This window comes from Coregonus lavaretus, assembly GCF_964263955.1.
Source record: "Coregonus lavaretus genome assembly, chromosome: 14".
Lineage (NCBI taxonomy): Eukaryota > Metazoa > Chordata > Actinopteri > Salmoniformes > Salmonidae > Coregonus > Coregonus lavaretus.
Window position 1 is genome coordinate 41,141,187 of NC_140001.1, and position 15,571 is coordinate 41,156,757.

A 15,571-nucleotide genomic window follows, 5' to 3' on the forward strand; every position below is an offset into this window, starting at 1 on the left:
TTCTAAACGTTAAGACAGCATCTGAATTGTAGTTCACATGGAGCCAACCTTGGGCGAATGTAACAGCTGAAAACCCTACATATGGAGAACAGTTTTCGAGAACTATGGTAACACTAAAGCGTGGGAACTGGAAATGGAATCGAACTATTCCATAGATTAGACACCCACCTAGTAGTTTACTTTACCTGCTATATTCATGATATAGAGTAGGACAGTGTTTTCATTCAGAACACTAAATTGCTGCTGCTAACATTGACTATGAAGGCTATACTGTTCCGTTCCACAGTTCTTATTCACTCATTTATGTAGTATGTATATACACACAAAACATGCATTACTGTGGTAAAAGCAAACATTTACAAATTCACAACGCACTCACCTTTAATGATCTCCCGCTTGCCCTCATCCAGGTGGCTCGAAATCAAGTCCCCCATATCAACAAAAAAACTTAATCCAGTGACAACAATGCCGTTCGTTACAGAGGCAAATAGAACATAAAAATATACTAAACAAATTAACAGGAACAATTTTGAACTAGGGTGCACTCTTACTAAACCGCCAACATAACCTGATGAACGATTGGAAGAGTGCAAGCAGTGGTGACTGAACCGAAGGGTGGAGGGAAAGAGAATAAAAGCTGCGCCCGCCTTGAGCAGGAGGGAGACACCCAATGTGAGTCACTACTCGTTGAGTATGTTAAACTATGCCAGTCAGAGGTTTCTTTAGGCATGTCGAATGTGTGGTTTCGACAGAGGTAGACCTACGACAGATGAGGCCAATTCACTACTATAAAGGGCGCGCCGAGATTGCGCTAAAATTTGTTTACATTTGCCTCTGGGCAAACGGAACTTTTAGCTGAAAGAGGGAGAGATTTTCTCTCCACAATAGTTTTACAAGATGTGAAATACTTGCATTAAATTAGGCTTTTTATTCCATGTTTTACTATAAACCAAACTGCTGAGTTTCAACTATAAAATACACTACAAATTAACCCAAATGTAGGATTAATTATAGCACCGAGACCCCTAGAGGGCGTAGTTCATCCTGACGTCGTGTATTAACAGTCTATGTGTTGACGCAATCACCCCAGTTGGTAATACACTCGTGTCCAGGGTTGCCATGTCCTCGGTTTTCCCGAGATTGGGCTACTTTGAAAACGTTTGCGGTTTGGACCGCGGCCGCCAAGACATTTCTCAAAAAAAAATTGTTTTTCACTCTGACCTGCTGCTGACTATCAGGCAGTGAAGCAGGCTGTTACTGAAAACGACTTTGAGCACACGAGAGCATTTTGCTTAAAGAAAACGGTATCAAGCGAAATGTTTAATGCATGCATAGTTCTTCGGTCACCGGGGCTGCTCGAGTGGAAAATTGGAATGGAAGTTATGGGGAAAGTTCTCAATGAAACTGACATTAAATGTGGATAATGATACAGTAGATTTGGCTCTGTTGGCCATCAAGTAGCCTATTAATTTATATGCCATTGTAGGCTACCATTTGATACAATAAATATGTTGAAATGACGATATCACTGGAGTCATTGCAAATAAATGTGCTACTTGTGTAGCCTACCTGGAACTGACAAACCAATTTAATAAATAGCCTATAACTTCAGTTTATTGTTGTTGTAGACTTGTTGTGTTATTATGCAATTATTAATGGACATGTTTAGTTAATTAAATTGGAAATTGTCAAAGCTCTATCGCAATTGCCGATCAGTTGTTAGAACGCATTAGTTTGACGGTAACAGTAGTCAGATAAGGCTACAGGTAAAAAATAAGTACTGGCTGTTGTTGACAAGCATATTCAGTTTATAAACATATTATTCATATTTAATTCAGTGATTGAAATTATGACCCCATCCTCAGTAGCCTATTCCAACAGGCTATTGGGAAACAAGCTCATCTTACTTCGAAATCGCCTTGCTATTCATGTTGAATAAATTAGTCTGTTAATTTGAATTAAGCAAGCTGCTAAATCGTTCAGTTTACATCTTGCATACATCTTGCTAGGCTACTGTAGCCTATCCGAAATTAGATTTAGGCCTATCAGGGGCTATAGGCTACCTGCTTTTATCCAAGCAAACTATGGCAAAGTTGAATTACAATCATAAACCCAGATTTTAGTGTGTTGCCCATGCCTATTGAAATGTCAAGTCAGTCTCGCAAATGGGCCATTTCTAACAATTTCAGATCCTCTGTCCAACTTTCATCACTCAAACTCTCCTGTCGGATTTATAGTGATGCACATGTACAAAAATGATTTATTTACAATTATAAACCTGGTTCTAGCCCTGAATGCTGATTGGCTGAAAGACGTGGTATATCAGACCATATACAGTGCATTCGGAAAGTATTCAGACCCCTTAAATTGTTCCACATTTTGTTACGTTACGGCCTTATTCAATCGTTTTTTCACTCATAAATCTACACACAATACCCCATAATGACAAAGCAAAAACAGGTTTTTTAAAAATAATAAATATAAATCTGAAATATCACATTTAAATAAGTATTCAGACCCTTTACTCAGTACTTTATTGAAGCACCTTTGGCAGTGATTACAGCTTCGAGTCTTCTTGGGTATGACGCTACAAGCTTTTCACATCTGTATTTGGGGAGTTTCTCCCATTCTTCTCTGCAGATTCTCTCAAGCTCTGTCAGGTTGGATTGGGAGCGTCGCTGCACAGCTATTTGCAGGTCTCTCCAGAGATGTTCGATCGGGTTCAAGTCCAGGCTCTGGCTGGGCCCCTCAAGGACATTCAGGGACTTGTCCCGAAGCCACTCCTGCGTTGTCTTGGCTGTGTGCTTCGGGTCGTTGTCCTGTGAACCTTTGCCCCAGGCTGAGGTCCTGAGCGCTCTGGAGCAGGTTTTCATCAAGGATCTCTCTGTACTTTGCTCCGTTCATCTTTCCCGCTGAAAAACATCCCCACAGCATGATGCTGCCACCACCATACTTCACCGTAGAGATGGTGCCAGGTTTCCTCCAGACCTGACAGAGATGGTTGTCCTTCTGGAAGGTTCTCCCATCTCCACAGACAAACTCTGGAGCTTTGGTCACCTCCCTGACCAAGGCCCTTCTCCCCCGATTGCTCAGTTTTGCCGCGTGGCCAGCTCTAGGAAGTGTCTTGGTGGTTCCAAACTTCTACCATTTAAGAACGATGGAGACCACTGTGTTCTTGGGGACCTTCAATGCTGCAAAGGGACTGAATACTTATTTGATAAATGAGCAAAAACACACAGAAAAAAACATGTTGCTTTGTCATTATGGGGTATTGTGTGTAGAATGATGAGTGGAAAAAAGTATATAATCTATTTTAGAATAAGGCAGTAATGTAACAAAATTTGGAAAAAGGGAAGGGGTCTGAATACTTTCCGAATGCACTTTACCACTGGTATGACAAAAAAAGTATTTATACTGTTCTAATTACGTTGATAACCAGTTTATAATAGCAATAAGCGACCCCAGGGGTTTGTGGTATATGGCCAATATACCACGGCTAACTGCTGTATCCAGGCACAACCCTTAGCCGTGGTATATTGGCCATATACCATACCCCCTTGTACCTTGTTGCTTAATCATAGCAGTCAAACATGGTAATCGACATCCATTGATGGAAAATGATCTGCAGAGTTTATAAAGGCCAATTATCTTTTTTCTTGTGACATATTCAAATTCCTTTATTAAGTCATGTCATAGCTCACAATAATTATTATTTTGAGGAAAACATCGTTACAAGTTACTACAATTGTTACGACTTCCGCTGAGGCTGCCTCCCCTCCTTGTTCGGGCAGGCTTCGGCGTTCGTCGTCACCGGCTTACTAGCCACTGCCGCTCCATTATTCATCAATCCATTTGTCTTGTCTTGTCAATCACACACACCTGGTTCTTATCCCCTCATTAGTCCGTGTATAAGTGTTCCCTCTGCCCCCCTTGTCCTTGTGGGTGATTGTTTATTTGTGAGAGTAGTGTAGCTCGGTGGAGCTACTCGTACCTTGTTATTGCCGGGGTAGATATTTCCCCTGTGCCTGTTATTGTTGGAGCTACCGTTACCTTGTATTGTCAGTGTTGATTTTCCCCTGTGCCTGTTTCGTTTGTCGCTATCCAGCGCTATTTGTGTATGACGGAATAAACTCTGCATTCGGTGATTACCCTCCTGCGCCTGACTCCTTCTATCACACACATCACAACGATATTACTTCTTAATTGGCTCGATAACGTTATGGAAAAATGCTTTATTGTATAAATATGGCAACTCCTTTTGCTGTAAAAAATAATTGGGGGGATAGTTTTCAGGCCTTTTGGGTGAGTTCATTCTTTTGGAAATGTTTGCTTGACCTGGCAACCCTGCTCATGTCCCCCGGGGACCGGTTCATACATAAAGCATCCTCCTATCAGGCTGCAAAGGTGTCGGTTTTTCCCCTTAACTCGATTTAATAATAATAATAATAAAGTAAACTTTTATAGTGCTTTTCATTACAATCTCAAAGCGCTTTAAGCAAAACAATAAAGAAATACATTCAATTTTGAAAAACAAAAACAAATAGTTAATGGACAATCATGGCAGGCAGGGTAGTTAATGAATGGCTTGAGCAGTCAGCGCCAGTAGGAACGCTAGAGTAGAGACTGTTCTGAGATTAAACGGAGGTAGGTCACATCCAGGGGGTTTCAGACTGGTCCAGGGCCGTTTGTCAGGGCGCCATTAGCTAGCTAGTTTGCTAGCAAGTTAGCTAGCTGAGCTTCTTGATGACAGTGACACATTAATTAGGCGAAACCACCTGGCTTGCCAGTCATGCCGATAGCTAACAAAAACAAACATTTTGAAAAAAATATGCAATCAAAAGTACTTCAAAAGGTCCACACTCCAGTCCAGTTGGTGGTGGTAATGCACCTTAAAGTTGGTTGCCAACCGGCATATAAAGTCCACAGAAGAAGAAGAAGACTGAAGGAGGAAAGATTACTAGAAACTAACTAGGTTTCCCCTTTTATCTGTGGATTAATTGTCGGAGTAGAGAACACACGATTTTGTGTGACTCAAAATGGGTCAAAATTCTACAAAAATTCAGAAAAAAAGGACTTTGTTTATTTCAGATCAAATAACAACCCAATGTTTATATCCCAGGACAAATTAGCTAGCAACAGCAAGCTAGCTAGCTAAATGGCCATGAATGTTTCATGTGTTTCGACCTGTCCCCAAATTAATATAGTTGGTTGAGAGTTCGTTTTGACATTTCAACCTGTGTGTCCTGATGATCACGTCTGGTGTGGATGGACAAAATCAACATGCACGCGATGGCGCACGCACTTGCCCGGTCTAGTCAGCATGTTACTCCTCAGCCTGAGGTGTCCCCACTTGCACTAGCAAATAGCTAGTTTTTCTCGAGGCTTCAGGAGAGTGGTCACGTGTGCTAGCAAGGCAGATGTCCCTAGTGTCACCGCCCTTCTGAAGCGTCTTACCAGTCGGCATTTTGGTACACCAGAAGTACAGATTTCCAACAGAACGCTGTGTTTGCCTTGCAGCATTGCGTTGCAGAGGCAATTGCAGTGCATTCTGTTTGGTGCATATGTTGGATTTATCGAACCCAACATATGCGTCAAACTGTATGCGTAGACGGCTTGACAGAAATGGTAGCAGAAGGTGAATGTTGAACTTTTGTTGCACACATATCCAGATGATGCTGCATATCATTTTGCGCAATGACGCTGTAGGTGTGATCAAGGCGTGAGGAGTAAGTTTCACACATCCCCATGTGCTACACTGGCACTTCATGTTTTTGATTTAACCAACCTGTAAGTCCAGGTGTGTGAAATTTAGGCAATCACTGAACTAATCAATTAGCTCAGTTGGTCAGGTGTGGTGCCTAGTTGGAACAAAATCCTGCAGTACCTGCGGACCTCCAGGAACAGTGTTGCCTACCCCTGGTGTATGCACAAGACAAGACCTGACACCTCGATCACACCAACAGTGTCATTGCATTTTGTTACACCAGAAGTACATTAATTTCCAATGGAACGTTGCGTTTGCCTTGAAGCATTGCGTTGCAGAGGCAGTTGCAGTGTGTTCTGTGTGGTGCATACAGTTGGATTTATTGAATATATGCGTCAAACTGTATGCGTGTATGGCTTGACAGAAATGGTAGCAGCAGGTGAATGTTGAACTTTTGTTGCGCACATTTCCAGATTATGTTGCGTAACATTTGCGCAAAAACATTTGCACAAAAAAAAAACGCTGGACGTGTGATCAAGGCGTAAGGATAATAAGCTTATATTTACTTAGACATCACTGCCCCTCCGTGGACATCTGTCGGTATTATTGATAATGTAGCCAATGTAGTCTATTGTGTTCTATCCTGTTGCAGTTGCTGTGAAAATACCGTTTGTTAAAATAAGAATTCAATGGTCTGATCATTACTTTTTTCTATTAGGGTTGTACAATAGCCTAATTGTTGTATACAAATTACTAGGCCCATAACTGATATATTTATTCTAACCCTAATAGCCTATTAAAATAGTTCACAAATACAATAACTTTATTTCACTTGATAAATAATACCACTGCTAACAGCCAAACATGGGCTATGTGGATGTCTATTAAAGGGTGAAGTAGGTTGTCCGTGGCATTGTATGACAGACAGTTGAAATCGGCATGGTTGTACAAGTGGAGGCGTGGAAGGGATTATTTTCGACGCAATACCGTCCCTCTGCAATCACTTTGGATGTTGTCCCGCGGCCTACAGTCCTACACAGTATTAACGGTGGTAGGGTCGGGTTGAGAGGGAGAGAAGTGGAGGTGGAGACGCGTCCACAACAGAGACATCACCATGGCACCCCTCGGACTAAAAGCCATTGTGGGAGAAAGTAAGAATATGTATTTTTGTTTAACAATCAACCATCACTTCGTTATGTAGGTCTATGCACTATTGTTATTTTGTATTTTTTCAGGTAATGTGTGCAGGCCTAGGCTATTTTATTTTTGACATTATTTTTGACATTCTATAAATGTTGGCTAATTTAGGCTATTTAGTTGGTTTTGAATTACTATTTTATTTAGATCTCAATTTGTATATCAAACACAATTTAAATACATTATTTGGCCAAAAACTTGTCCAGAAGTAGACCTATTGGAAGTAAAATCTAGCGCGTCTCGCGTCCGGTACGATTGCACATCGTGCGTAAAGGCGCACCACCGCACTCTCAATTATCCTATCTTTCTGCTTCATTAGATATTGCAAAATGTTGGTATTTTAATGTTCTGTTTTAATGATGTGCACTATACAATACTGGCATTTGTTTTGTAGTGAGTTGCACCATGGAATTGTCGTTTCGGGTAAATCCACATGCGCTAAATCCATACGGATTAAGCTATTCCACTGTCATCCTCTTCAGGGAGCAGTGCGCCTTGCTGCATGGATCCACCACAACACTGCTCCACACTCGGTTATCTAAAGGCACCACGAGAGAGGCAAATCTCTCCTTATGTGGATGAAAACGTGTAGGCCACAGGAGGTTGGTGGCACCTTAATTGGGGAGGACGGGTTTATGGTAATGGCTGGGGCAGAATTAGTGGAGTGGTATCAAATACCATTCTATTTGCTCCATTCTAGACATTATTATTATGAGCCACCTCCCCTCAGCAGCCTCCACTGGTGTAGGCCTATTACTTTGTATTGTGTGCTTTTAAAATCAATCTGCTGTGTTGAAGGCGTTTAATTCAAGAAAAGGCATACAACCTAGTTTCCCCATTACACACATAAAAAGCAAGGCCTTTTCCATGCATGAAAAAGTGAAAACCATAATTCCACAATGCAATTTCAGTCTTAAATACATTACACATTACTGTTTGGCTGGAAGTCTTTTTTATTTATGGTAGACAGGGGAATAGAGATATTGGGGTTAATGTGTGTTGCTATTGCGTGGGTATCCGCTATTTAATACCTCCTCAGATACCCACTGTATTTGATTGAGGTGAGACAGGGTGGTGCTATGGTGATTCAGAGTTTGTCCCACTGGTGTGAAGTGAGCTGTGGTCTCCCGACTCCACCCAGCCACCAGTAACATTCAGCATCACCAACTACTAGCTATGCTGGACTTCCTGAAAATCACACATTGTAGTACTGTGTACAAAAGGAGTACCATTGGTGTTCACAGTTTGTTGACCAGTCAGTCTGTCTGTCCCTTCAAGTTTCTGGGTTGTTTTGCTCTTAATCCTGAAGGCTTTTACTGTCATACAGACATAAATACCCATGAGTATGACAAATACTGTAGAATAAATTAGAAATAGATAGAAGTCACCCACTCAAAAAGACAGCGAAAAGTTAGTTGAATTTCCAATGTGTTATCACTGCTTTCAACCATCTAAAAGCACAACCAAAATCCAATGGAAAAACAATGTCAGATTTTTGGTTTAGTTGTCACCCAAATATCTATCACTGACCCCACCCCTGTTTTGGTAAAAAGCTGATGAATGGGGTTGGAGAAATGTATCTACTCGTACAGTCATAGACAGAGCTATGGAAAAGGACTGACCATCCATGATACCAAAACAATAGTTTTAACCATGTTTTGAGGCTACATGGTGTTTGTTTACAAGCTTATATTTTGGGTTCTGAAGGGGTACAACAGTTGAACTAGACTCATGAGGCATTTATAAGTTATATTCTTCAAGAATCAATAGGTACATATAATTAATTTGTAAATCCAAAAATGGATGTAGCAACTGCTGATTGTCCCTTTAATAGTGCATGGTGCAAGTGATCAATGCCTTTTGAAATTCTGCACAGATTATTACTGCAATTGTGAAAATCTCCACAGACCTGCGAAGACCTATGCATTCTATCTTGAACATGCACGCTTTATATGATTACATAAGGAGAAATGTATAGTTACAGTAACCTCAATGTGGACATGGATGTGTTACTCATTTTAGGGTTGAATGTTACATTAGTTGTAAAATAGCCTTAACTTTAGGTCATGTATATGTTGTATTCAATTCTCCATCTCAACCAAAAATCAAAGTCAAAGAACAGGACTAAATCAAATCAAACTTTAAATTTACTTTTAAAAAGTTTTGATTTGATTTAGTCCTATTCTTTAACTTTGATTTTTGGTAGAGATGGAGACATGAATCCAACATATAAATTATTCATTTGTAGACAAACTGGAATTAAAGCCAGAATAACTCAGTGGAACAGATGGAACTATCCAAGCAGAAGATACATCTGCTTCAAAAGTTGATATTTGGTTGCGTTTACAACCAAACACAATTCAATATCACTAAATATCATTACATTTGACATCAACCAGAGCTTGAAACCCTAGACCTATTGTATTGTCTATTGTTAGTTGAAATCTGGGTTGAATTGAAACAATAGCTGTTGATGACTTTGCAATTGCTAAATAGGCCTAAATAGCATAATTGATGATATATGAGTGATAAAGTATGGTCATTTGCTCTTTAAACCTACCCTTTGCAATGACTTCGATAGCAACAGTGAATCTATTTATTTTTTAAGTGGAGATCTCTCAACAATCATTCTCACGATAGCACATTGATAATAGTCAGTAACAAATATCATAGCTAAGCAGGGATGGGCTTGGTTAATAGCCAAACCAACAGTTTAAGTTGATTACTGATTACTTTTTTCATATCCAATGTATTTTCCATGTAGATTCCACATCATAATACATTGACAAATTACATTGAAACAATGTTGATTCAACCAGTTTGTTCCCAGTGGGTTAGTTAATAATTATATGTTGGTTTTACATCTCCATCTCACCCAAAAAATCTAAGTTAAAGAATAGGACTAAATAAAATAAAATCAAACTTGAAATGCAATTTAAATAATGTTTGATTTGATTTAGTTATTCTTTAACTCTCACAATAGTACACTGGTAATAGTCAGTTACAAATATCATAACTAAACAGGGCTTGGTTAAAATCCTAGATGGGAGACCAAAGTGTAGCTGTGGATAGACCAATTGTGCTATCCAGCCTATGGTTTTTTTCTGATAGTGGATATAACGTTGAAGATCTGATGTTGTGTTAAAGGTACAAATTCAACATATTGTATACAAGGTTTGTCTATGTTGAAATTTAGTTACCATGATGACATAATCCTGGTTGAAATTTCACCCTCAAAAAAACAATTTACGTTGATTACTTTTTTCAAATCCAATGTATTTTCCACGTAGATTCCGCATCACAATACATTGGCAAATTACGTTAAAACATCGTTGATTCAACCAGTTTGTGCCCAGTGGGTTGGCTCTTCTGTTTACCTTCTGAGACACAATAGTTGTGGTTGTCCGGCTCAGACAGACAGGAGGAGTTTAGTGGTTGCGTCCCAAATGGCACCCTATTCCCTATATAGTTAACAAATGTTACCAGAGCCCTATGGGCCCATTTGGGCCTTGGTCGAAAGTAGTGCACTATATAGGGAATAGGGTGCCATTTGAGACACAGATATTATCTCCCATCCCAAAGCTGCTTGTTAGTTTGTTGTTGCTGACTGACTCTTTCATGGGGCATTGGGGCAATTCCCCCTAGCTAATCCAGTTGGGTAATTGGATACAGAACTCATTCACTGATAGACAGACACGTCACCTCAATTATCAACTCACCCAACCCATATTCAAAACAACAACAGTGTTTGAATGAAGCATATAGGCACATTTATGTTCTTGATTTCTGAAATGTTAACTGGACAGTGTGGACAATGATTGAGTTGATTGATTGTTATGTATTTGTGACATTGTCTTGTTTTTCAATGGAGGTAATGCATGTTAAAATGAATTTGGAAAACAGAGAGCCATGCTATGCTACACCCTTTGAAGAACTATTTTTGGTTCCATGTTGAACTCTTTTTGTTCCAAGTAGAACCGTTTTTGGGTTCCATGTAGAACCCTTTTCACAGAGGGTTCTACCTGGAACCCAAAAAGGTTATACCTGGAACCAAAAAGGGTTCTCCTATGGGGATAGCCAAAGAACCCTTTTGGAACCCTTTTGTTAAAGAGTGTAGCCTGACACAACAGTCAACTATTTCTCTCTCTGTCTCTGGCTTTTAGGAGCCATGCTCTATGTAACAATATTTTTAAGCTGGGGATGAAGGATATACAGAGCCTTCAGAAAGTATTCACACCCCTTGACTTTTTTCACATTTTGTTGTGTTACAAATTGGTATTCAAATAGATTGACTTGCCTTTTTCCCCCCAACGATCTACACAAAATACTCTGTAATGTCAAAGTGGAAGAACATTTTATTTAAAAATAATATATCTTGATTAGAAAGTATTCAACCCCCTGAGTCAATACATATCAGAATCACCTTTGGCAGCGATTACAGCTGTGAGTCTTTTTGGGTAAGAGCTTTGCACACCTGGATTGTACAATATATGCCCATTATTCTTTTTAAAACTCTTCAAGCTCTGTCAAGTTGGTTGTTGATCATTGCTAGACAGCCATTTTCAAGTCTTCCCATAGATTTTCAAGCTAATTTAAGTCAAAACTGTAACTAGGCCACTCAGGAACATTCAATGTCATCTTGGTAAGCAACTCCAGTGTATATTTGGCCTTGAGTTTTAGGTTCCTACTGAAAGATGAATTTGTCTCCCAGTGTCTGTTGGAAAGCAGACTGAACCAGGTTTTCCTCTTGGATTTTGCCTGTGCTTAGCTCTATTCCATTTATTTTCATCCTACCAAAAAAACTCCCTAGTCCTTGCCATTGATGAGCAGACCCATAACATGATGCAGCCACCACCATGCTTGAAAATATGTGATATGTTGTGTTGGATTTGCCCCAAACATAATGCTTTTTGCAGAATTACTTTAGTGCCTTATTGTAAACAGGATGCATGATTTTGTTTTTATTCTGTACAGACTTACTTCTTTTCACTCTGTCATTTAGATTAGTATTGTGGAGTAACTACAATGTTGTTGATCCATCCTCAGTTATCTCCTATCACAGCCATTAAACTCTGTAACTGTTTTAAAGTCACCATTGGCCTCAGGGTGAAATCTCTGAGCGGTTTTTTTCCTCCCCGTCAACTGAGTTAGGAAGGACGCCTGCATCTTTGTAGTGACTGGGTGTATTTATACACCATCCAAAGTGTAATTAATAACTTCACCATGCTCAAAGGGATATTCAGTGTCTGCTTTTTTAAAAATGTTTACCCATCTAACAATAGGTACCCTTCTTTGCGAGGCATTGGAAAACCTCCCTGGTCTTTGTGGTTGAATCTGTGCTTGATACAGATAATTGTATGTGTGGGGTACAGAGATGGGGTAATCATAAAAAAATCATGTTAACCACTATTATTATGCAACTTAATATGTTACCTTTTAAGCACATTTCTACTCATTCAAGTATTTAGGCTTGCCATAACAAAGGGGTTGAATACTTATTGACTCAAGACATTTCAGCTTTACATTTTTATTAATTTGTAAAAATTTCTAAAAACGAAATTCCACTTTGACATTGTGGGTTATTGTGTGTAGATCAGTGGTAAAAAATCTCAATTTAATCAATTTTAAATTCAGGCTGTAACACAACAAAATGTGGAAAAAGTCAAGGGGTGTGAATACTTTTTGAAGGCACTGTAGTTACTGCTCATTTAGTACTTATACTTATTTAAAATCAAATAACACTTATGAATGTATTTAATGGATATTGTTTTTAGGATACTTGCCAAATCGAGCATACGTGTGTATGTGTGTGTGAGTGAGTGAGTCAACATGTTTCCTTGTGACGTCACATCCTGTGGCACAGAAAGAGCCCAGAAATAGCGATCCTGGCGGTTCTGTGACGTAAGAGGATTGGAAGAGATTATGCTTGTGATTGCTGTGTGTCCCTCTCACTGACTCATTCCAGTACATAGATGGGCCATCTTTTTAACTATAGATTCAAAGCTGATCCTTCCCCTTCTCCACTACCACAGACTGGCATTTGGGATGCATCAACTGTCTCCCAGATGGTTCCAACGGGGCACCAGGTTCCCAGACTCCTCACAGATGTAATGAGTGTTACACTGGTATGACTGCCCACTTCAGACCCCTCACCGGAGCCCATTTAATTCCAACTGTGGCTGTGCCCTCACTGCTAACACCGTCTGTCACCCCCCTAAACTCAGAATTCACTAGACCAAAATATCTAATATGCACTTTTTTACCAGAAGCATTATGCTCAGATACCCAGGCTTCGCTCAAGTTGTTCCAATAGTTTGAGTCAACAAGACGAGATTTGGAAGGATGGCCTCGTGAGACTATACTGTATACAACAGGCAAATAGCCTACAGTACAGAACAGTTTAATGTGTAAGTTGAAGTGTGAGCTAATCAATTATTCCTCCATTTACAGAGATAATGAATGATGTCATCAAGAAGGTGCACAAGAAGGGAGAATGGAAGGTATGGGCAGCTTCTATATCAATTACATTCTTAGTTATGAATGACTGTGTCTGTGATAGTACATGATAGTGCTTGTCTGCGCCCAAATGACACCCTATTCCCTATATAGTGTACCACTTTTGCCCAGAGCCCTATGAGCCCAAGTCGAAAGTCGCACACTATATAGGGAATAGGGTGACCCCTTGACCCCATGTAACCTCTGACCTGTGTCGTCCCTGTCCTCCCCCAGGTTCTGGTAGTAGACAAGCTGAGCATGAGGATGATGTCATCCTGCTGTAAGATGACAGATATCATGTCAGAGGGCATCACCAGTGAGTACCACTCCGTCAACGTTGCACACGCACATGCACGCTCAATGTTCAGCGTCACTTCATAGGCTAACTGAATGACTGTGCTTTTCTCTCTTATCCTGTCCAGTTGTTGAAGACATCGGCAAGAAGCGGGAGCCTCTCCCTAGTATGGAGGCCATCTACCTCATAACTCCCAATGATGAGGTATTGGAACCATTTAGTTTTTGTAAATGCGTTTATCCAAAGCGATTTACTGTAATACAAGCCTACATTTACATATGGTTGGCTCCAGTTGGAATCGAACCCACAGCCCTGGCGTTGGAAGCGCCATCCTTTATCATCTGAGACACGCAGGAGCAGAAAACTTCAGCTTTCTTTGATAAGATTCGTGATGTTCCCTTTCCTTCTCCTACCCAGACTGTGGAGGCACTCATAGATGACTTCAGAGATCCGCGGTCGCCCAGATACAGAGGAGCTCACGTCTTCTTCACTGACAGTGAGTAATACTGGAGAGACATGGGACGACTTTGTACCATCACTTACTGTATACAGTATATTAATTCTGATGATGCCTTTATATCTGATTCTCCTGGAGTACTGGGAACGGACTAGCAGAAGTAACGGCAGGCAACTCCTCTTTGCCACCATACCAACACTCAATGTCAACCTTACACAGTACACTTTTAGAAAAAAGGGTTCCAAAAGGGTTCTTCAGCTGTCCCCATAGGAGAACCCTTTTTGGTTCCAGGTAAACCCCTTTTTGGTTCCAGGTAGAACCATTTTGGGTCCCATGTAGAACCCTCTACATGGAACCAAAGACTGTTCTACTTGGAACCAAATGTGTTCTACCTGGAACCAACAAGGATTGTTCAAATGATTTCCTAAGGGGACAGCCGAAGAAACCTTTTAGGTTGTAGATAGCAACAATTTTTCTAAGAGTGTAGAGTATATTGATTTCTATTCTATTTCCCTATTCTTTCCATCCTTTAATTTCCTTGCATATTTTTTTTCACTCAACCCCCCCCCCCCCCCACTCACAGCAATCCCAGATACATTGTTCAATCTGTTGACGAAATCCCGCGCGTCCAAAGCCATGAAGACCTTGACTGAGATCCATATCGCCTTTCTGCCCTATGAGTCACAGGTAAGAGCCTATCTGCCCCTCTGTTCCTGGCGAGGGATAGAGAGACAGAGGGAGAGATACATAGAGAGAGAGAGGAGGAGGAGGAGGAAATGAGCTGGGGTTGTCTCCTCTCCTCTCTCTCCTGATGGAATGTTCCAGAGCAGAGCAGAGAGGCTTTAGCCAGGCCATGGCTTTGCTGTGCCTCCAATCCTCTGCTGTTCTAGAATTAATCCAACAGGGGGAGGTGTGGGGATGAGAAGGAGAGGAGGGGGGTGTGGGGATGCCACGTTGCCCAGCCTCCCTCCCTCCCTCCCTCCCTCCCTCCCAGTCCGTCTCTAATCCCTCACCTCATTGGCGGATGCATCAACATGCTGCCCGGGGAGCCAATGGGAGCCGGAGGAGGTTTGTGTGACAGGGGGAAGTTGTTTGCACACTAGAGGGATTGTGCCTGACTGACACACATAATGGGTTAATTAGAGTGGATGGAGGGAGCCATGGCTGAGAAGAAATAGGAAGTTTCAGTTTGGAAATAAACTGTCACTTACAGTGGGGCAAAAAAGTATTTAGTCAGCCACCAATTGTGCAAGTTCTCCCACTTAAAAAGATGAGAGAGGCCTGTAAATTTCATCATAGGTACACGTCAACTATGACAGACAAAATGAGAAAAAAAATCCAGAAAATCACATTGTAGAATTTTTTATGAATTTATTTGCAAATTATGGTGGAAAATAAGTATTTGGTCAATAACAAAAGTTTC

General features: G+C 40.6%; 2 protein-coding genes across 2 annotated transcripts in view; one reads left to right on the forward strand and one right to left on the reverse strand.

The window, feature by feature from the left end:
• Positions 1 to 621, reverse strand: part of LOC311141421 (protein Niban 2-like) — a 43,843-nt gene extending 43,222 nt beyond the window's left edge. The window contains exon 1 of the mRNA XM_084176747.1: positions 380 to 621. Within this exon, the coding sequence (XP_084032873.1) occupies positions 380 to 434 (55 nt within the window). The 5' untranslated portion in view covers positions 435 to 621. The remainder of the gene's footprint in view (positions 1 to 379) is intronic.
• LOC311141422 (syntaxin-binding protein 1-like) overlaps positions 591 to 15,571 on the forward strand; it is a 40,621-nt gene continuing 25,640 nt past the window's right edge. Inside the window, exons 1-6 of the mRNA XM_084176748.1 lie at positions 591 to 672; positions 13,352 to 13,401; positions 13,631 to 13,712; positions 13,819 to 13,895; positions 14,109 to 14,187; positions 14,732 to 14,835. Coding sequence (XP_084032874.1) covers positions 13,357 to 13,401; positions 13,631 to 13,712; positions 13,819 to 13,895; positions 14,109 to 14,187; positions 14,732 to 14,835 — 387 coding nt within the window. The 5' untranslated portion in view covers positions 591 to 672; positions 13,352 to 13,356. The remainder of the gene's footprint in view (positions 673 to 13,351; positions 13,402 to 13,630; positions 13,713 to 13,818; positions 13,896 to 14,108; positions 14,188 to 14,731; positions 14,836 to 15,571) is intronic.